This window comes from Gobio gobio (assembly GCF_949357685.1).
Source record: "Gobio gobio genome assembly, chromosome: 1".
Taxonomy (NCBI): domain Eukaryota; kingdom Metazoa; phylum Chordata; class Actinopteri; order Cypriniformes; family Gobionidae; genus Gobio; species Gobio gobio.
Window position 1 is genome coordinate 76598473 of NC_137097.1, and position 23510 is coordinate 76621982.

The 23510-nt window shown below is 35.7% G+C and overlaps 2 protein-coding genes across 6 annotated transcripts in view; both read left to right on the forward strand.

Moving 5' to 3' along the window:
* Nucleotides 1–23510, forward strand: part of LOC307125013 (E3 ubiquitin-protein ligase TRIM35-like) — a 302217-nt gene that overhangs the window by 139010 nt on the left and 139697 nt on the right. The gene's annotated exons all lie outside the window — the stretch shown is intronic.
* Nucleotides 1–23510, forward strand: part of myh9b (myosin, heavy chain 9b, non-muscle) — a 74030-nt gene that overhangs the window by 44172 nt on the left and 6348 nt on the right. For all 5 annotated transcript variants that reach the window (XM_079813868.1, XM_079813870.1, XM_079813866.1 and 2 more), the window contains 20 exons: nucleotides 593–707; nucleotides 3093–3280; nucleotides 4710–4831; nucleotides 4943–5012; nucleotides 8451–8611; nucleotides 8730–8838; nucleotides 8917–9048; nucleotides 9526–9732; nucleotides 9819–9956; nucleotides 10045–10168; nucleotides 12476–12647; nucleotides 12729–12941; nucleotides 13095–13239; nucleotides 13313–13519; nucleotides 15592–15696; nucleotides 15776–15928; nucleotides 17650–17898; nucleotides 17970–18182; nucleotides 19704–19916; nucleotides 22132–22293. In XM_079813868.1, the coding sequence (XP_079669994.1) occupies nucleotides 593–707; nucleotides 3093–3280; nucleotides 4710–4831; nucleotides 4943–5012; nucleotides 8451–8611; nucleotides 8730–8838; nucleotides 8917–9048; nucleotides 9526–9732; nucleotides 9819–9956; nucleotides 10045–10168; nucleotides 12476–12647; nucleotides 12729–12941; nucleotides 13095–13239; nucleotides 13313–13519; nucleotides 15592–15696; nucleotides 15776–15928; nucleotides 17650–17898; nucleotides 17970–18182; nucleotides 19704–19916; nucleotides 22132–22293 (3198 nt within the window). The remainder of the gene's footprint in view (nucleotides 1–592; nucleotides 708–3092; nucleotides 3281–4709; nucleotides 4832–4942; nucleotides 5013–8450; nucleotides 8612–8729; nucleotides 8839–8916; nucleotides 9049–9525; nucleotides 9733–9818; nucleotides 9957–10044; nucleotides 10169–12475; nucleotides 12648–12728; nucleotides 12942–13094; nucleotides 13240–13312; nucleotides 13520–15591; nucleotides 15697–15775; nucleotides 15929–17649; nucleotides 17899–17969; nucleotides 18183–19703; nucleotides 19917–22131; nucleotides 22294–23510) is intronic.

Here is a 23510-nt window from a genome sequence, read left to right on the forward strand (position 1 = left end):
AATACTGTATTTATATTTTAAATTAATATTTATTTTTATATTTTAGTATTTTTTGGTCTTTATTAATGTTTTGAGTTTTTTTACGACCACTTAGACTTTTCAAATCCTGTCCCCAATTTGTTTGGGTGTTCATATACCAAGTACCAATAAAGTCACCAAGTTTCGGACCATTCCGATGAAGCTACGATTTTTTTTTATTTTTATAAAACGCTATAGTGGTAAAAATGTGCTATTGCGTGATAAAAATGCTCAATGTGTCCACCGGATGGCACCGATCTCATTTAAAAAAATGCTTTCATGAGGCCTAAAATGAAATACAGCTTTAATTAAAAAAAATTATATATATATACATTTTATATTATATTCAATGGGAAAAATTGGGTCATAATTATTGCATAAATATTAATTATAAATCATAAAATGATCTCAAAACACCAAAAAAGAAAAGAAAAAATATTGAACAAAAATATAAATACTCAAATCTTTTTTTTATCTTAATCCCGGGTCATTTTTGACCCGAAGGTCCTGAGTGTGACCCATAAATGAAGAACCCCAGAGGGTTAAACGTGTGTGTGTGTGTGTGTGTTTCCAGGTGGATTACAAGGCGGACGAGTGGCTGATGAAGAACATGGACCCTCTGAATGATAACGTGGCGTCTCTGCTCAATCAGTCCACGGATAAGTTTGTGTCGGAGCTGTGGAAGGACGGTGAGTCTGCATTCGGCCGCTGAGATGTTGAGCCATGACTGCTGTATTTACACTGGATCTGTTCTCTTCTGCTCGTATCGTCTGGTGTTCGCTCCTCTGTTCTCCATCCCTCCATCCGTCTCTTTTCTCTCGTCCCTCTGGACCTCTGTACACTCCTCTGTCTCCGTCTGTCCGTCTCTCAGAGGTCCAGAACTGTCAGAGAGCTTATTTCTATCAGCGTTTTCCATTCCTTCATTTAGAACCAGGTGACCAGTCTCTGATTTCTCTCTCTCCATCCATCCGTCCGTCGGCTGTCCTGTGTGACTGTGTTTCTCCGAGGTGTTGATTTATACAGTATATTTCTCTGATGTTTCTGCTGTCTCTCCTCTCTGTGTAATAGTGTGCTTTGGCGCCCCCGCTGTTGGTCTGTGGTACTGCAGAAATGGGTATAAACTGCATGGGTTTGGTTCTGTTCTCACTCGTGAAACATGACCACAGTATGCAGTTACACACACACACACACACACACACACACACACACACTCACGGGGTCCAAAATTCACTTCAGCCAAACCTGACAATGATGGGTTTATAAAAAAAATCTATCCTGATAAATTTTGTTGTATTTAATAATTATTAAATATTTAGCTGTTCAGCATTGTACAGTAGCCACTAGTAATGCATATGTTCTGCTTTATCTTCAATTTAAGTTAAAATAAAATGTGTGTGGAAAAAATATATTACACAAAATGAAAACAATAATGTAAATATTATTATTATACGTGTGAATAAAAAAATCAAAAGCACATTTAAAACAAAATATCAAGCATAATTTCATCTCTGAAATGTCTTAGTGTGTGTTTTGGTCATAATTTAGAAAATCTAATTTCAGTTTTTTATCTCATAATTAGGACTTTTAATCATTATTTCGATTTTTAAGTCATAATTTTCGACTTTAAATCCAAAATTTTGAATTTTTATCTCACTATTATGACTTATAAAATCACATTTTCAAAATGTTAACTTATAATTATGACTTAGTGAGATAAAATGTCGAAAATGAAATGGTAAGTCATAATTATAAGATAAAATGTTGAAAATATGATTTTAAAAGACATAATAGTGAGATAAAATGTTGAAAAAATTACATGCTATTATGACTTTTAAAATCATATGTTTGACTTTTTATCTAATAATGAGGACTTTTAAAATCATATTTTCAACATTTTATCTTATAATTGTGACTTGGCATGTCATATTTTTGACTTTTTATCTCACTATTATGACTTTTAAATCATATTTTTGACCTTTTTATCTAATAATGAGGACATTTAAAGTCATATTTTCAACATTTTATCTCTTAATTATGACTTTATGATCATTTAAATGAGCTGATCAGTAATATAGTTGAATATTTATTGTTCCCTACTGAGCAAGCCAAAAGCCAAAGGCGACAGAGGCGAAACTATTTTAATAAAAAGAAATGTTGGGGGGTAGGGAGGTTTATGTCTTTTAATTTGCAATTAATAATAATGTTAATAGAAAATAAAATGTGTTTCTTCTAATTTTGTGGATAGACATGACTTTTATGTTATTTATATTCCATTATATATTTTATATATATATTCACATTTTTCGTTTTAATTTTATTTTAATATTTAGCCATGGCAGGGCAGCATTTCTAATTTAGTTTTTTAATCTTGTATTTATATTTTATTTCAGCTTTATTTAAAATTAACAAAAATAGTTCTAGTTAAATGACAGTAACCCTGCTTTGAATTTTAGTAAATTTGTTACAGTGTGAATACAGTGTATAACACACAATCCTGGAGTTATGACAATAATTATAATCAGTTATAAGCAGTAATTAAAAAGGTTGAAAAACACAAGACATGCAATGGTCCCTGCCCGTCTAATTTGATTGAATTCACTGGATTTGCTCTTGGTTCAAATTTAAACCATGTGCTTCTTATTAAAAAGTGGCGTCAGATGTGCACTTCTTTGTGCTCGTTGAGCCTCATTCATGAAACACTTGGAGAATGAATCGGTCGTAATTGTGCTGAAGTTTGTGTCAGTTGAACTGGTGTTTTCATGAACGAGGTGAGCGTTTATTTTGGACCCTTGAACACACACACACTCACTCACACACACCATCATACATACATACATGAAGATGTCACACACACACACGTACGTGTCACCTGCACTGCATTGAGTTGGATCCATTTTCCCGTGTGTGTTTCCCCTCCACTCTTCACCAGCATCGTGTGTCTCTGTGGTTTTGTCACCAGTGCTGAAGTGTGTGGGACGTTTTCACATCCTCATGACCAGACTGCATGCCGGAGATGAAGCTTTCTGCAGCGCAGTGACCCTGTCTGTCTGTCTCTCTGTCTGTCTGTCTCTCAGTGGACCGTATCGTGGGTCTGGATAAAGTGGCCGGGATGTCGGAGCTTCCGGGAGCGTTTAAGACCCGTAAGGGAATGTTCCGGACGGTCGGGCAGCTCTACAAGGAGCAGCTGTCCAAACTCATGGCCACCCTCAGAAACACCAACCCCAACTTTGTCCGCTGCATCATTCCCAACCACGAGAAAAAGGTACGAAAAGTACTGTAAAGAAAGATAGTTATACTTTGTATGATTCGCATAGTCTAAGGAATCTCACCTCAAAGAATCTTGGGATTATCGTGGTTTTACCATATCCAAAAAAAAACAGATTTTCTTTGTTTAGGTATACACTATACGCCCAAAAGTTTAATCTTAGTCAAGTGTCTGCGCTATTTCTCTCCAGAAATTCTGTCATACGTCTACAGAAGCTCTTATTAAGGTTTAGATGCTGATATTCTTTCGAAAATAACAGTTTGGTCACCATGATGGAGATCAGTGTTTGCTTTAGTTGGGTAGTTTGACTTGACTTTTTAACATTGGTTTTAGTGTTTATGGCAAGAAAAGCATGAATGTGATCAGGTGATATAGTTTTCAGCATCATAAAGTTGAATAATTCACTAGTCTTTATCACTGACTGAAAGTGGTTGTTTGTTATTAACAGATTATTTTCATCAACAATACTTTCTAGCCACAGATCAGACATAATGAATTTAGATTTTTAAAACACATTATCGGGTGAAAAATCTTAAGACACGAAGAATCGGCATATGAATGTCAACAATGGTGACATGCTTCATGCATGCTGGGAGCCACCATGGTATAAAACTCATGGCTCCCAGCATGCATTGCGGCAGGAAATATGTCAACATCGTTGAGTTTAATTTGTTGATTCTTGATGTCTGCGCCTTTTTCCCCCCATAATGTGTTTAAACATTCAGAATGTCTGATCTGTGGCGAGAAAGTATTGTTGGTGAAAATAATCTGTTAATAACAAACACAAACACTTTCAGTCAGTGATACGATTAGTGAATTATTCTTCTTTATGATGCTATATCACCTGATCATCTTTGTCTCTGGCTTCCTTTACAACAAATTATATGCATTGATGAACACTGTAACAAAAACCTCAAACTCGCATAAAAAGCCAAGAGTCAAACTGCCCAACTCAAGGAAACACTGATCTCCATAATGGCGACCAAAGATCTAAACCTCAGTTAATTCTCAATAAGAGCTTCTGTAGACGAATAAGTGAAGCTGGTAATAAGTGTACTGGCATGCTTTTCAACTTTTTTTTTTTTTTTGTTGGTGTTTATTCCATCCAAAATGCGACTGGTTTAGACGTCAACCCGACTTTCATTTTGAACCAAAATGCATCGTCTGACTGACCGTTTGAGTCTTCATCCTGTGTCTGCACATTTTGTGCCTTTCGATTCTTGTTTATCTGTGAATCAATGGCCCAGGCGAACTAATTAATGCAAAGAATTGCACAAGCTGGGTGTACAGAGTACACACGGTTCGAAAAATAGATGATGATGCAACTTACATCAACTACTTACTTTAGCATACGCATAAAAACGGAAGAATACTTTGGGCTTAGTTTGTCCTGTATTCATGCTAATGTTGATGTTTTGTGTCTCAGGCTGGTAAGCTGGACCCTCACCTGGTTCTGGATCAGCTGCGGTGTAACGGTGTGCTGGAGGGCATCCGTATCTGCAGACAGGGCTTCCCCAACCGCATCGTCTTCCAGGAGTTCAGACAGAGGTATCAGACCAACACTGCAGATGCTTCTCAGAGTGAAACTCCTTCAGACGGAATTAGTTGAGACTCGAGTATAAGACCTGACTGTTAATGGTGGTTTGTGTTTTCGCTCAGGTATGAAATCCTCACGCCCAACGCCATTCCCAAGGGCTTCATGGATGGCAAACAGGCTTGTGTGCTGATGGTGAGACCAATTATATTGTTGGAATAAACTGGTTTAAAGGCGTTCAGTGGGAAACTAGCACAGGGTTTCTGAAACTGGGCTTTGCAAACCCCTGGTGGTTGATGAGGGAACTGCATGGGGTTTGTGAGTGTGTGTGTGGAAAGATGATCAAATCATAAAAAATTATTAATTAATAGTTTTTAAATGTAAACCATCAAAATAAAACACTACAATTATTTATTTTAATTTAGATTATTTATAAATATTTGCTAGTGTTTTATTTTGATTAGTTTTTATTTAATAATTATTTGTTTAAATTTAGAATATTTATACATATTTTAATGTTTTAATTTGATTTGTTTATATTAAAAATAATAATAATAATTTAGAATATTTAGAAAACTTTTATTAGGTTTTATATTTATTCGTTTACAGTTTAAAATATTTTTACTTTAGAATATTTATAAATATTTTATGTTTTATTTTGATTTGTTAACATTTAAAAAAATAAAACAAATAATTATATATATATATATATATATATATATAAATTATTTGTTTTATTTTTTTATTTAGATGATTTATTAATATTTTCTAATGTTTTATTTTGATTGGTTTAGAAAAGATTTATAAATATTATATATTAAAACAAATTATTTTTATGTTTTAATTTGATTTGTTTATATTTTTAAAAGATGTTTTAATTTAGAACAGTTATGAATATTTTCTGTTTTATTTTTATTTGTTTATATTTTAATATTTGTATTTATTTAGATTATTTATAAATCTTTACTAATGTTTTAATTTGAGTTGTTTATATTAAAAAAGAATAATAATTTAGAAAATGTATAAAAAAATTCTGTTTTTTGTTTAGATTTAAAAAATAAATAAAAATATATTTGTTTTAATTTAGATTATTTGTTATCTTTTCTAATGTTTAATTTTGATTTGTTTGGAAAAGATTTATAAATATTCTAAATTAAAACATAGTTTTTAATGGTTTAATTTGATTTGTTTATATTTTTTTAAAAAGTTTTAATTTAGAATATTTATAAATATTTTATGCTGGGTACACACCAAAAGATAATCGGGCTGATTTTGGGCCGATTTCCCCCCTTCCGACAATCCTAGCTATGTCCCGATTATCTTGATGGTTCTAAAGATTATCTTATCAGATTTTCCTGTGGTGTGAAGTGTGTTAAGAGTGTCCGAACCTGCTCGGAAGAACGTCGGAGCCTTCCCGATCGCGAATCGTAAATATTCAACATGTTGAATATTTACGATCAGAAATCCTGATGTGTGGGGGGAACCCCGAGGACAAACGCGTGCACACTCACGTGAAACCAAATAATATTCAATCCGAAAGCACGCTGAGAGATGAAATAGTCAAGAACTGACTATAAAAACAATTATTTAAAGTTTATTTAATAAGGCAATTTCAAAGAGAATAATATAGCTATTTTCCAAGAGACACCTGAGGACAACAATTATAAAGAAACAGCAGTGTTTTTTTTTCTTTTTTACCATTACACCTCTAGCTCACTCTGTAACATCAGTGTTTCCCACACATAGACTAATTAGTGGCGGTGCGCCACAGAATCAACCGGCCGCCACATATTGCGCGTTGTTATTCATTAATTTTTTAACGCTATTTAAAACACGCAGCATATTCGTTAATTTCCTTTCCATGCTCTCTCTCTCCATCTCTCTGTCACTCATGCGTCTCTCTCTTTCTCTCAACCCTGCTTTTGATATGAAACTTGAAAGTCTAAGCTTTTTTTTAAAAACTTGAAAACAAAATTCAAACAATAAAATATAGCGTTTTGGCGCTAATGTGGCATAAAAGTTAAAGCCAGAGGCGTGGAAAAACAGAGTTCCGACATGCTCTCATCTCCCGGCGGCGTGCGCGCTCATACGTGGTTCACGGAGCGCTCACATATACATGTGTCTGGTTGCTCAAAGTATTGCAGATCATAACTGCTTACTTATTTTTAGGTTTTTGCATTTAAATATATATTTATGATCAAACACTAGATTTCTTTAAATGTGAAATTTTAAAACGTTAACAATTTACATCCTAATATTTTTAATGATACTTATATAAGCACACACAAGTGAATATTAATGATTCCAAGCACATATAATTTACCCAAGAAAAGTTTAAAATAGTGCTAAAAAGGCAAACTTTCCTTATATGTACAGTAGGCTATGAATTGATATTGAATCAAGATCGAAATTGACATTTGTGCCAATCACCGCCATACTTATTCTGAAGTCTCACGAGATTTTGCGATAATTCCTGTGTTTACAGTCGGGACTCTGGTTGAAAATCTGTTCGTGTGTGGTGTGCTGTCTTTGTCACATCATGGCACACCACACACATTATAGGAGCAAAACGGTTCAATCTAGGATTATTTGTCCTCATGTGTGTGGTCTATCACATTTTGAAAATCTTATAAGATGTAAAAAATCTTTTGGTGTGTACCCAGCATTAGTGTTCTATTTTGATTTGTTTATTCAAAAATATTGGTTTTAATTTAGAATATTTATAAATATTTTCTAAGGTTTTATATTTATTTATTTGTTTTCATTTTAAAATAATTGTATTTTAGAATATTTATAAATATTTTCTGTTTTATTTGGATTTGTTTTATATTTTAAAATATATATTTGTTTTAATTTAGATTATTTATTAATCTTTTTAAAAAAAATGTATTTTGATTTGTTTAGATAGTTATAAATATTTTCAGTTTTATTTTCATTTATTTATATTTTAATATTTGTTTTTTATTATTTAGATAATTTATTAATCTTTCTATTTTTAATTTTTATTTGTTTTGCATAAGATTTATAAATATTCTAAATTAAAACAAATAATTTATAATAGTTTAATTAGATTTGTTTATATTTTCTAAAAAAATTAATTTAGAATATTTATAAATATTTTCTAGTTTTAGTTCAATTAAGTTCAAAAGTTCAATTTAGTTCAATTAATAATTGTTTATTTTAATTTAGAATAGTTATAAATATTTTCTAAGGTTTTATTTTGATTTATTTATATTTTAGTATTTTTTATTTATTTATTATTTATTAATCTTTTCGGTTTTATTTGGATTTGTTAGAAAAGATTCATAAATATTCTAAATGAAAACAAATGATTTGTAATGTTTTAATTTGATTTGTTTACAATTTTAAATAAATGTACTTTAGAATATTTAAAATTTCTTTTGTTTAAATGTAGAATATTTATAAACCTTGTGTAACGTTTTATTTTGATTTGTTTATAATCTAAAATCTTTGTTCGGTTTTCTTCTTCCAAATTAAAAACAATCAAAATAAAACACTTTTTTTTTTTTCCCCTGCATGTCATTTTGCAACTCTCAGGGCGACTTCAAGTAAAGGCCAAAGTGGGTCAACAGCCCAATGAATAATAAATAATAAGCTCTTCCTCTGCCTCAGATCAAAGCGCTGGAGCTGGACCCAAACCTGTACCGGATCGGCCAGAGTAAGGTGTTCTTCAGAGCCGGAGTTCTGGCTCACCTGGAGGAGGAGCGGGACATGAAGATCACCGACGTCATCATCAACTTCCAGGCCTGGTGCCGCGGATACGTCGCCCGCAAGTGAGCCTCACAACACACACTATACAGCTCACAGACAGCTGGTCAAACTGCTGAAGCTACAGCAACACTTACTCTACACAATGTTTGCTGTGTTGAACTGTGTGTGTTTGTGGCGCAGGGCGTTCGCTAAGAGGCAGCAGCAGCTGACGGCCATGAGGGTGATCCAGAGGAACTGCGCCGCCTACCTCAAGCTCAGGAACTGGCAGTGGTGGAGGCTCTTCACCAAGGTCCGTGAACACACACTCTCTCACACACGTGCCTGATGTGTGTCCTGTACTGATGCAGTGTGTGTGTGTGTGTTTCAGGTGAAGCCGCTGCTGCAGGTGAGCCGACAGGAGGAGGAGATGCAGGCCAAAGACGAGGAGCTCCACAAGGTGAAGGAGAAGCAGCAGTTCGCAGAGCAGCAGATGCAGGAGATGGAGGTCAAACAGAAGCAGGTGGGAGTGTGTTATTTACATAACTGAATAGACTAACTACACAAAATAACACGTCAGAGGATCTGACAGAATATTGAGTGCTGCTGTCTATTAAAATTAATTTGAATTATTATTATTATTATTTTCAAATGTCTTGAATGAATGATTCAATGACTCACTCATGAAGTCTTCACTTGTTTCATTACTGGATGAAACAGTGTTTTTGAATGAATCTCTTGAATGAATGATTCAATGACTCACTCATAAAGACTTCACTTGTTTCATTACTGGATGAATCAGTGTTTCTGAATGAATCTCTTGAATGAATGATTCAATGACTCACTTCACTTGTGATAGTAACATGGATATTTGTAAGACAGAAATGATCATGATGCATCACAATCTTTTAAAGATTAGTCGTGCAGCTCTAGTTAATGTGTATAGTATAATCATGCAGTGGTTCCTGTGGGGATGTGAACGCTGTGGTTGTTTCTCCAGCTGAGTGCAGAGAAGATGGCGCTGCAGGAGCAGCTGCAGGCGGAGATGGATCTGTGCGCTGAGGCCGATGAGATGAGGAACCGCCTGGTGGCCAAGAAGCAGGAGCTGGAGGAGATCCTGCACGACCTGGAGGCTCGCGTGGAGGAAGAGGAGGAGCGAGCCAATCATCTGCAGACGGAGAAGAAGAAGATGCAGCAGAACATTGCGGTAAAGAGCGCTATACTCTCAGGAACGGGCTCAGGTGTGTCTCTGCGATTGGTTGGATGAGGAATGTGTGTGTTTCCGTCCTCCAGGATCTGGAGCAGCAGCTGGACGAGGAGGAAGCCGCCCGACAGAAGCTGCAGCTGGAGAAGGTCACGATGGAGGCCAAACTCAAGAAAATCGAGGATGACGTGATGATCCTGGATGACCACAACAACAAGCTGTCCAAGGTCTGCCCTCACACACACGCCGGTCTTCATGTTGTGTTTAAGCGCTGGTGGGTTTCCTCACTGTTGGTCTGTGTCGCTGCTCCCGCAGGAGAAGAAGCTTCTGGAGGAGCGAGTCTCAGAGTTCACCACAAACCTGGCCGAGGAGGAGGAGAAGTCCAAGAGCCTGCAGAAGCTGAAGAACAAACACGAGGCCATGATCACAGACCTGGAGGGTGAGTGCAGACCCGCAGATCCTACCGTTTGTGACGCGAGCAGGAAGATGTTATGCCTCATCCTGCTGTAAATGAAATCTTCATTCAACGATTATTGTACTTTTACATTTATTAACTTATCCAAAGCAACTTACAATTGAGGAATACAACAAGCGATTCATCCTAAAAATATAGCATAATGTATATAGTTCATAATGTACAAGTCGTGTAAAATATAGCATAAAATATTATATTATAACATAATGTGTAGTTCATAATGTAAAAGTCGTGTAATATATATAGCATAATAATAAAATATAATGTATATAATATAGAATAATGTATATATTATAACATAATGTATAGTTCATAATGTATAAGTCGTGTAATATATAGCATAATATGTATATAATATAGCATAATTTATATAATATAGCATAATTTATATAATATAGCATAATGTATAAAATATACATTATGAACTATATACATTATGCTATAAGTCGTGTAATGTATAACAATAATGTATATAATATAGCATAATGTGTATATAGTTCATAATGTATAAGTTGTGTAATGTATAACAACAATATTATAGAATAATGTATATAATATAGCATAATGTATATATTATAGCATAATGTATATAGTTAATAATGTACAAGTCGTGTAATGTATAACATAATCTATATAATATATAATGTATATAGGTCATAATGTCTAAGTCGTGTAAAATATTACATAATGTATATAATATATAATGTATATAATTCATAATGTATAAGTGGTATCAAATATAGCATACATTGTGAATTGTATACATTATAAGTTGTGTAATATAGAGCATAAGATAGCATAATGTATATAATTCGCAATGTATACGTTTTGTAAATATAGCATAATGTATAAAGTTCATAATGAATAAGTCGTGTAATATATAGCATAATGTATATCATTCATAATGTATAAGTAGTGTAAAATATAGCATAATGTATATAATATAGCATAATGTATATTAATGTATAATATAGCATAATGTCTATAATATAGATTAATGTGTATATTATAGCATAATGTATGTATTTCATAATGTATAAGTAGTGTAAAATATAGCATAATGTATATAATATAGCATAATGTATAATATAGCATAATTCAAGATTCAAGATTCAAGATTCAAGAGTTTTATTTGTCACATACACAGTTATATACACAATATACAACTGGCAGTGAAATGTAAACAGGTCCGCTCCATGGACAGTGCAAATAACAGTTACAAGAAATTAAAATAGAGATAGAATAAAATTAGAATAAAAGGTATTAACATAAGTAGAATTATAAATAAATCAAGTAAAAGATAAAAATAGGAAATAAGATAAAAATTAAAATATAAAAATTAAAATATAAAAATATAAAAAAAATGTATATAATATAGCATAATGTATAATATAGCATAATGTATATAATATAGAATAATGTGTATAATATAGCATAATGTATATAATATAGCATAATGTCTATAATATAGAATAATGTGTATATTATAGCATAATGTATGTAATTCATAATGTAATATATAGCATAATGTATATAATATAGAATAATGTATATAATATAGCATAATGTCTATAATATAGAATAATGTGTATATTATAGCATAATGTATGTAATTCATAATGTAATATATAGCATAATGTATATAATATAGAATAATGTATATAATATAGAATAATGTGTATATTATAGCATAATGTATATAATATAGCATAATGTATATAATATAGCATAATGTCTATAATATAGAATAATGTGTATATTATAGCATAATGTATGTAATTCATAATGTAATATATAGCATAATGTATATAATATAGCATAATGTATATAATATAGAATAATGTATATAATATAGCATAATGTATATAATATAGCATAATGTATATAATATAGCATAATGTATATAATATAGCATAATGTATATAATATAGAATAATGTATATAATATAGAATAATGTATATAATATAGAATAATGTCTATAATATAGAATAATGTATATAATGTCTATAATATAATGTCTATAATATAGAATAATGTATATAATGTCTATAATTTAATGTATATAATATATAATAATGTCTATAATATAATGTCTATAATATAGAATAATGTATATAATGTATATAATATAATGTCTATAATACAGAATAATGTATATAATATAATGTCTATAATATAGAATAATGTATATAGTTCACTCGTCAGTCGTGCTATGAAGGATTGGCAGGATTGATGCAGGAGGTGTTTCTGATTGAATGTGTGTGTGTCAGACCGTCTGCGGCGCGAGGAGAAGCAGCGTCAGGAGCTGGAGAAGAACCGCAGGAAGCTGGAGGGCGACTCCACTGAGCTGACCGATCAGATCGCAGAGCTCCAGGCTCAGATCGCTGAGCTCAGAGCGCAACTCGCCAAGAAGGAGGAGGAGCTGCAGGAGGCGCTGGCCAGGTGTGTGTGTGTGTGTGTGTGTGTGGCCAATCCGTCTGAGTGTAAGATCAGAGCATGTGACTGACAGCGGTTTCCCACCAGGATCGAGGAGGAAGCGGCTCAGAAGAATCTGGCCCAGAAGAAGATCCGCGAGCTGGAGGCTCAGCTGAGTGAACTTCAGGAGGACCTGGAGCTGGAGCGGGCCGCCCGCACCAAAGCAGAGAAGCACCGGCGGGACCTGGGGGAGGAGCTGGAGGCGCTGAAGACCGAGCTGGAGGACACACTCGACTCCACGGCCGCGCAGCAGGAGCTCAGGTCAGCACACACACACACAGTCTTACATGCGAAAGTGGACAAAATTAAGAAATAAATATTATTATAGCGTATAATAATTGCAATATTATTTTTTATTTAATTGAATATTAATTTGTTACTGCGCTGACGTTCATCCCGGTGTGTTTCCTGCAGGACGAAGCGTGAAACGGAAGTGGCACATCTGAAGAAGAGTCTGGAGGATGAGGCGAAGGTTCACGAGCAGCTGGTGGCGGAGATGAGGCAGAAACACGGCCAGGCCTTCGACGAGCTCAACGAGCAGCTGGAGCAGGTCAAGCGGGTAAGATGCGCCGCACCCCTGACCCAGGGCAGACCAGCGCTTCAGTGGCTTCACCCTCCGCCTCTGTCCACAGAACAAGGTGTCGGTGGAGAAGACGAAGCAGGCGCTGGAGTCGGAGAGGAACGAGCTGCAGATCGAGATGCAGACGCTCATGCAGGGCAAGGGCGAGTCCGAGCACCGCCGCAAGAAGGCGGAGGCGCAGGTGCAGGAGCTGCAGGTCAAACACGCCGAGAGCGAACGCCACCGTCTCGAGCTGGCCGAGAAGGTCAACAAGATGCAGGTGTGTAACCACACGGACACTCCACATTACAGGGCTTCTGCAGTTCAGATCAGACGCAAACACGGCGTCATCTTTCAGTGATTCCCCAAACCGCCCTGTCAGGAAGCCCGTTTCTGCCACATAAGGAAAAAATCATGCTTTGGTGAATCTCAATCGACATAAAACGTCGAGATTATGACAAATGTCAAAATTATGAGATGGAAAGCCAAAAGTATGACTTTCATAAATAAACTTTTTATGTCATAATTTGACTTTTCAAGATGTAATTGTGAATTGGTGTGATCACAGAAGTGTGCAATCGCTGTTTATCGTTTCAACCTTTGTCTTAATTTAAACTTTTTGTAGTAATTTCGACTTTGAATGTCATAATTTCAACGTATCATGTCATAATTTTGAAGTGTCATAATTTCACATTTTTGTCATAATTAAAAAAATTTGTCAACTTTGAATGTCACAAAAAATTATGACGAATTCTAAATTACGACAAAAAAAATTTAATTTTGAAATTTAAAGTTGAAATTATGACATTAAAAATCGAAATTATGACCAAAAAATTTTATATCATAATTTCAACTTTGAATTTAAATTTTTTGTCGTAATTTCGAATTTGTCATAATTTAAACATTTTGTCTATTTCAAAATCGAAATTACAATAAAAAAATTAAATTATGACATTCAAAATTACGACAAATTGAAATAAATAAAAAAAAAAGAATGGTCGTAATTTTGATTTTGAATATCAATTTCAAATTTGAATGTCATAAAGAATTGACAAATTACAACAAAGTTGAAATTGACCAAAAAATTGACATTAAAAGTTGAAATTATGACAATTTTTTTGTCATAATTTCGATTTTTAATGTCATAATTTCAACTTTAAATTTCATAATTTAAATTTGTCATAATTTAGAATTAGTCAAAAAAAAATTATGACATTCAAAGTTGAAATTGATATTCAAAATCTAAATTATGACAAAAAATTACAAATTTGAAATTACGTCAAAAAATTAATGGTCGTAATTTTGATTTTGAACATCAATTTCAAATTTTAATGTCATAAAAAATTGACAAATTCAAAATTACAACAAAGTTGAAATTGACCAAAAAATTTACTTTCAAAGTTGAAATTGATATTTCAAAATCAAAATTATGACAAAAAATTACAAATGTGAAATTACGTCAAAATTAAATTGTAGTAATTTTGATTTTTAATGTAAATTTGTCATAATTTCAACTTTTTGTCATAATTAAATTTTCTTGTCAATTTCAACTTTGAATATCATAAAAAATTACAAATTCAAAATTGACACAATTTAAATTGACATTCAAAGTTGAAATTATGACATTAAAAATTTAAATGACAAAAAATTGACATTCAAAAGTTGAAATTACGACAAAAATATTAAATTGTCGTAATTTCGATTTTTAATGTCATAATTTCAACTTTTTGTCGTCCTTTTGAATGTCAAACTTTTTATTGTAATTTCGATTTTGAATTTCACAATTTAAACTTTTTGTAATCATTTCGATGTAGTAGTAATTACAATTTTTTGTCGTAATTTTGAATTGGTCATAATTAAAAAATTGTGTCTATTTCAAAATCGAAATTACAACAAAAAATGGAGATTTGAAATTACGTTAAAAAATTGTCGTAATTTTTTTTTTAATGCACAATTTTGTCATAATTGCAAATAATTTGAATGTCATGTAATTTTTTTTAAATTGTAATTTTGATTTTGAATGTGATAATTTCATTTTTTCATATTCATGTCGATGTAGTAATACATTTTTTTGTCGTAATTTTGAATTTGTCATAATTTAAACATTATATCTATTTCCACTTTGGATGTCATAATTTCAGCTTGGTCTGTCATAATTATACCTTAATATGTAATTATTATACATTTTTATGTCATAACTTCTACTTAGCATTTTATAGTTGCGCTTTACCAAATGATTTTTGTAGCAAAAATGGGCTTCCATAGGGAAATATTTTCTGTATGAACCCTGCCTTGATAGATCTGAAGATATTCCGTTTAATGCTAAGACTAATGCTTGTGTTTCCTGGTCAGGTGGAGCTGGATAACGTCAACGGCCTGCTGAGTGAAGTGGAGGGGAAGTCCATCAAAGTGACCAAGGACTACTCCGCCGTGGAGTCGCAGCTGCAGGACGTGCAGGTACATATGAGGGAAAACTGTGGGATCATGGGATTCCTGCAGGTGAGTGTGTGTGGCTCACCTGATTGTGTCCGTGCAGGAAGTGCTTCAGGAGGAGACGCGGCAGAAGCTCTCGCTGAACACACGCCTGCGGCAGCTGGAGGACGAGCAGCACAGCCTGAAGGAGCAGCTGGATGAGGAGGAGGGCGCCAAGAGGAACCTGGAGAAGCAGCTGCACACCATGCAGGCGCAGGTACACACACACACACACGGAGAAAACCGTTCCATTTCCCACGACACATCTGCTCATTTGTCACTGAAAAGAATCGACTCAAACGAACAAATCACCCACGAATTAAACGATTCACTCGTTTAGAGTTTGTTTAGTTTGTTATTGGTAATGTTTGAGATGGTTTTGATGAATTATTTTAGAGCAGAACACAACTTGGAACATTTATATTGACTATAGAACTTTGGAAATCGTTTGTTTCCCAAACTTTGAAAATTCATGGAAATGTCTGTCGTGAACATAGAATTTTCACTATAGAATTTGATTTGTATAGAGTCTGTTTTGTTCACAGAGTTCATTAATGGTCTGAATCAAAATGGCTTTTTGTATCCTTCTCCAATGAACACAAATTATTGTGGAAATTCATTGAAAATTCTATTGTGAATATAGAATTTGAATTGATTTGTTGTAGATTTGTCATTTGAGTTGGTTCTGTTTGAGTTGATTCTGTAGTCAACAGAATCTACAAATAGATTTGTAGATAAGTGGTCTGAATGATTCATTAATGGTCTGAATCAAAAATGTTTTATCCTTCTCTAGTGAACACAAATGGTTATGATTATAAATATAGAATTTGTACTATAGAATTTGATTTGTTGAAGATTTGTTTGTTTGAGTCTGTTCTGTTCACAAAGTTAATGAATGGTCTAAATCAAAATGGATTTTTTTAACTCTCTAATGAACACAAATGATTGTGGAAATTCATAGAAAATTCTATTGTGAATATATCATTTTTACTATAGAATTTGATTTGATTTAGATTTGTTCATTTGAGTCGGTTCTGTTCACAACGTGGTCTGAATGATGCATTAATGGGCTGGATCAAAATGGCTTTTTAACTCCAATGAACACAAATTATTGTAGAAATTCACTGGATATTCTATAGTGAATATATCATTTTTACTATAGATTTTGATTAGAATTTGAATTGATTTGTTATAGATTTGTCATTTTGAATTGGTTCTGTTTGAGTTGGTTCTGTAATGAATATAGAATTTTCATATAGAATTTAATCAGAACCGACTCAAACGAACAAATCTTCAACAAATCAAATTCTATATGAAATTTCTATATTCATTACAGAACCAACTCAAACAGAACCAACTCAAATGAACAAATCTAACCCAAATTATATAGTGAAAATTCTATATTCACAATAGAATTTAATGAATTTCCACAATCATTTGTGTTCATTAGAGTAAAAGCAGTTTTGATTCAGACCATTAATGAACTTTGTGAACAGAACAGACTCAAACGAACAAATCTTCTACAAATCAAATTCTATTCATTCATTTAAATTCATTAAATTCTATTGTGAATATAGAATTTTCACTACAGGATTTGATTTAGATTTGTTCATTTGAGTCTGTTCTGTTCACAAAATGATCTGAATGATTCATTAATGGGCTGAATCAAAACTGTTTTTTATCCTTCTCCAATGAACACAGATTATTGTAGAAATTCACTACAAATTCTATAGTGAATATAGAATTTTCACTAGAATTTGATTTGTTGTAGATTTGTTCATTTGATTCGGTTCTGTTCACAAACTGGTCTGAATGATTCATTAGTACTCTGAATCAAAAATATTTGTATCCTTCTCCAGTGATCACAAATGATTGTGGAAATTCATTGAGTGTGTGTGTGTGTGTGTGTGTGTGTGTGTGTGTGTGTGTGTTCTGCAGCTGGTGGATATGAAGAAGAAGGTGGAGCTGGAGGCCGGTTCTCTGGAGTGCGCTGAGGAGACGAAGAAGCGAGTGCAGCGCGACCTGGAGTCGGTGACGCTGCGCCTGGACGAGAGGAACGCCGCCTTCGACAAGCTGGACAAGACCAAGACGCGGCTGCAGCAGGAGCTGGACGACATGCTGGTGGACCAGGACCATCTGCGGCAGATCGTGTCCAACCTGGAGAAGAAGCAGAAGAAGTTCGACCAGGTGAGAGCCGGAGTCCAGAGGAGACTAGGCCAGAGGTGGTGAGTGAGTCTTGACCCGCTGCTGTTCTTCAGATGCTGGCGGAGGAGAAGTCCATCTCCGGCCGTTACGCTGAGGAGCGGGACCGCGCAGAGGCTGAGGCCCGGGAGAAGGAGACCCGCGTGCTGGCCCTGGCCCGAGAGCTGGAGGCCCTCACCGACCTGAAGGAGGAGCTGGACCGCACCAACAAACTGCTCCGGGCAGAGATGGAGGACCTGGTGTCCTCTAAAGACGACGTGGGCAAGAGCGTAAGAGCCGAGATCCAGCAGTCTGACCGTCTCACTCTCTCTCTCTCACTCTCTCTCTCTCTCTCTCTCTCACTCTCTCTCTCTCTCTCTCACACTCACTCTCTCTCTCACACACACACTCTCTCACACTCTCTCTCTCTCACACACTCTCACTCACTCTCTCTCGCTCGCTCTCTCTCTCACACACACACTCTCTCACACTCTCTCTCCTCTCTCACACACTCTCTCTCTCACACACTCTCACTCACTCTCTCTCTCGCTCGCTCTCTCTCTCACACACACACTCTCTCACACTCTCTCTCTCTCTCACACACTCTCACTCACTCTCTCTCGCTCGCTCTCTCTCTCACACACACACACTCTCTCACACTCTCTCTCCTCTCTCACACACTCTCTCTCTCACACACTCTCTCACACACTCTCTCTCTCACACTCTCTCACACACACTCACTCGCGCTCTCTCTCTCACACACACACACACACACACACACACACTCACACTCTCTCACACACTCACTCTCTCACACTCTCTCACACACACTCACTCGCTCTCACTCACACTCTCTCTCTCTCACACACTCTCTCTCACACACTCTCTCTCACACACTCTCTCTCACACACTCACTCTCTCACACACTCACTCTCTCAAACTCACTCTCTCACACTCACTCTCTCACACTCACTCTCTCACATACTCACTCTCTCACACTCACTCTCTCACACTCTCTCACATACTCACTCTCACACACTCACTCTCTCACACTCACTCTCTCACACTCTCTCACACTCTCTCACTCTCTCACACACTCTCACACTCTCTCACACACTCTTACTCTCTCACTCACTCTCACACACTCTCTCTCACACTCTTACACGCTCACACACACACTCACTCTCACACACTCTCCCACACTCTCACACACTCTCACTCTCAAACACTCTCTCACTCTCTCACACTCTCACACACTCACTCTCTCACACACTCACTCTCTCACACACTCACACGCTCACACACTCACTCTCACACACACTCACTCTCTCTCTCTCACTCACTCTCTCTCACTCTCACTCTCTCTCACACTCACTCTCTCACTCACACTCACTCTCTCACACACTCACTCACTCACACTCACACACTCTCTCTCTCTCTCACCCTCTCTCTCACACACACACACACCCACTCACTCTCTCTCTCTCACACACACACACTCTCTCTCTCACACACTCACTCTCTCTCACACACTCACTCTCTCTCACACACTCTCACTCACTCACTCTCACACTCTCACTCTCTCTCACACTCTCACTCACTCTCTCTCTCACACACTCACTCTCTCTCTCTCTCTCACACACTCTCCCACACTCTCACACACTCTCACTCTCACACACACTCTCACTCTCACACACTCTCTCACACTCACTCTCTCACACTCACTCTCTCACACTCTCTCACTCACTCACTCTCTCTCTCACACACTCTCACTCTCTCTCTCTCACACACTCTCTTTCTCTCTCTCTCAGGTGCACGATCTGGAGAAGTCGAAGCGCTCGATGGAGCAGCAGCTGGAGGAGATGAAGACGCAGCTGGAGGAGCTGGAGGACGAGCTGCAGGCCACTGAAGACGCTAAGCTGAGGCTGGAGGTCAACATGCAGGCCATGAAGGCGCAGTATGAGCGAGACCTGCAGGGGCGAGACGAGCTGGGCGAGGAGAAGAAGAGACAGCTGGTCAAACAGGTGCGCAAACACCACCAGCCTGTTCCAGAAGCGACTATTCTGACCATTATTTCCTCGAATTACTCTGTCCATTATCTCATCGATTACTCTGTCCATTATTTCATCAGTTACTCTGACGATTATTTCATCAGTTACTCTGACCATTATTTCATCAGTTACTCTGACCATTATTTCATCAGTTACTCTGACCATTATTTCCTCGAATTACTCTGTCCATTATCTCATCGATTACTCTGTCCATTATTTCATCAGTTACTCTGACGATTATTTCATCAGTTACTCTGACCATTATTTCCTCGATTACTCTGACCATTATTTCCTCGATTACTCTGACCATTATTTCATCAGTTACTCTGACCATTATTTCCTCGATTACTCTGACCATTATTTCATCAGTTACTCTGACCATTATTTCATCAGTTACTCTGACCATTATTTCATCAGTTACTCTGACCATTATTTCATCAGTTACTCTGACCATTATTTCATCAGTTACTCTGACCATTATTTCATCAGTTACTCTGACCATTATTTCCTCGAATTACTCTGTCCATTATCTCATCGATTACTCTGTCCATTATTTCATCGATTACTCTGTCCATTATCTCATCGATTACTCTGTCCATTATCTCATCGATTACTCTGTCCATTATTTCATCAGTTACTCTGTCCATTATTTCATCAGTTACTCTGTCCATTATTTCATCAGTTACTCTGACCATTATTTCCTCGATTACTCTGACCATTATTTCATCAGTTACTCTGACCATTATTTCCTCGATTACTCTGACCATTATTTCATCAGTTACTCTGACCATTATTTCCTCGATTACTCTGTCCATTATCTCATCGATTACTCTGACCATTATTTCATCAGTTACTCTGACGATTATTTCATCAGTTACTCTGTCCATTATCTCATCGATTACTCTGACCATTATTTCATCAGTTACTCTGACCATTATTTCATCAGTTACTCTGACCATTATTTCATCAGTTACTCTGACCATTATTTCATCAGTTACTCTGACCATTATTTCATCAGTTACTCTGACCATTATTTCCTCAGTTACTCTGACCATTATTTCATCAGTTACTCTGACCATTATTTCCTCGAATTACTCTGTCCATTATCTCATCGATTACTCTGTCCATTATTTCATCAGTTACTCTGACGATTATTTCATCAGTTACTCTGACCATTATTTCCTCGATTACTCTGACCATTATTTCATCAGTTACTCTGACCATTATTTCCTCGATTACTCTGACCATTATTTCATCAGTTACTCTGACCATTATTTCATCAGTTACTCTGACCATTATTTCATCAGTTACTCTGACCATTATTTCATCAGTTACTCTGACCATTATTTCATCAGTTACTCTGACCATTATTTCATCAGTTACTCTGACCATTATTTCATCAGTTACTCTGACCATTATTTCATCAGTTACTCTGACCATTATTTCATCAGTTACTCTGACCATTATTTCCTCGAATTACTCTGTCCATTATCTCATCGATTACTCTGTCCATTATCTCATCGATTACTCTGTCCATTATCTCATCGATTACTCTGTCCATTATCTCATCGATTACTCTGTCCATTATTTCATCAGTTACTCTGACGATTATTTCCTCGATTACTCTGACGATTATTTCCTCGATTACTCTGACGATTATTTCCTCGATTACTCTGACGATTATTTCCTCGATTACTCTGACGATTATTTCCTCGATTACTCTGACGATTATTTCCTCGATTACTCTGACGATTATTTCCTCGGTTACTCTGACGATTATTTCCTCGATTACTCTGACGATTATTTCCTCGATTACTCTGACGATTATTTCCTCGATTACTCTGACGATTATTTCCTCGATTACTCTGACCATTATTTCATCAGTTACTCTGACCATTATTTCCTCGATTACTCTGACGATTATTTCCTCGATTACTCTGACTATTATTTCCTCGATTACTCTGACGATTATTTCATCAGTTACTCTGACGATTATTTCCTCGATGGCTCTGTCCATTATTTCCTCGATTACTCTGACCATTATTTCCTCGATTACTCTGTCCATTATCTCCTCGATTACTCTGTTACCCATTAAAAGACACTTTTTGTGCACTGTGAGTGTGTATGTAGATGTACTACATCGGTGGTTGCTGCAGCCCTGCCTTATGTTGTGTGTGTGTGTGTTCAGGTGCGTGAGATGGAGATGGAGCTGGAGGACGAGCGTAAGCAGCGCACGGTGGCGATGGCAGCGCGTAAGAAGATGGAGCTGGACCTGAAGGAGCTGGAGGCCGCCATCGACCAGGCCAACAAGAACCGCGACGAGGCGCTCAAGCAGCTCAAGAAAGTGCAGGTTGGTCTAAACATCCACATGACAGATCCACTGAGCCTTCACACTAACACACACACACACACACACTGAGCGCAGGAACGAGCCTTCACACTAACACACACTCGCACTGAGCGCAGGAACGAGCCTTCACACTAACACACACTCACACTGAGGTGAGGCAACACCAATCATTAAATACATAATAATCATTGAATTATCCTCAAAAGCCGTTAAATAAACACTGAGAAGTATAAACACGAGATATAAGGGCTTAGCAATAATACAGGCATTGATTAAATTCAGATTCACAAGCTCTCGTTTCCAGTCTATCCATCCATCCGTCTATCCATCCATCCATCCATTTATCCGTCCATTCATCCGTCTATCCAATCATCCATCCATCCATCTATCTATCCATATGTCCATCTATCCATCCATCCGTCTATCCATCTATCCATCCATCTGTCTATCCATCTATCCATCCATCCATCCATCCGTCTATCCATCTATGTATCTATCAATCCATCTATCTATCCATCCATCCATCCATCCGTCTATCCATCTATGTATCTATCAATCCATCTATCTATCCATCATCCATCCATCCGTCTATCCATCTATCTATCAATCCATATGTCCATCCATCCATCCATCCGTTTGTCTGCCTATCTATCTATTTATCTATCATTCATCCATCCATCCATGTCTGTCCATCCATCCGTCCATCCATCCATCCATCCATCCATATTTTAGTCATTTACCGCCACCTACTGGTAGTTTTAGTTTATTATTATTTCATTATTTATTTTTTCCATATTTCCACATTAATAAAAACCCCATTATCTAAGTTAATTTAGTTCTTCAACTTAAAGTAAATGAAATTGAGAAAAGTTGCCTTAGCAACAAGCCGAAATAAAATAAACATACGCTTTTTTAAAATATTTTATTATATTTCAGTTCAAATCAGACTAAAAATAAGTTTTTTTTAATTGTATTTTAATTTCAGAAAATTACCTGAGAAACATTTATAATTTTAACCGAGATGAACTCAAACTGAAATAAAAAATACTACAAATGTATTTATGAAAATATTTAAATAAAACATATTTAAAACTATAATAGTACTAAAATACGAATGCTAGAATAACACCGTTAGACACTTCACAGCTCAAATGACTTAAGAATAATTTCACAAAATCTGCCTCTTCATTGTAAGTGCTTGAATATACAAGTTATTC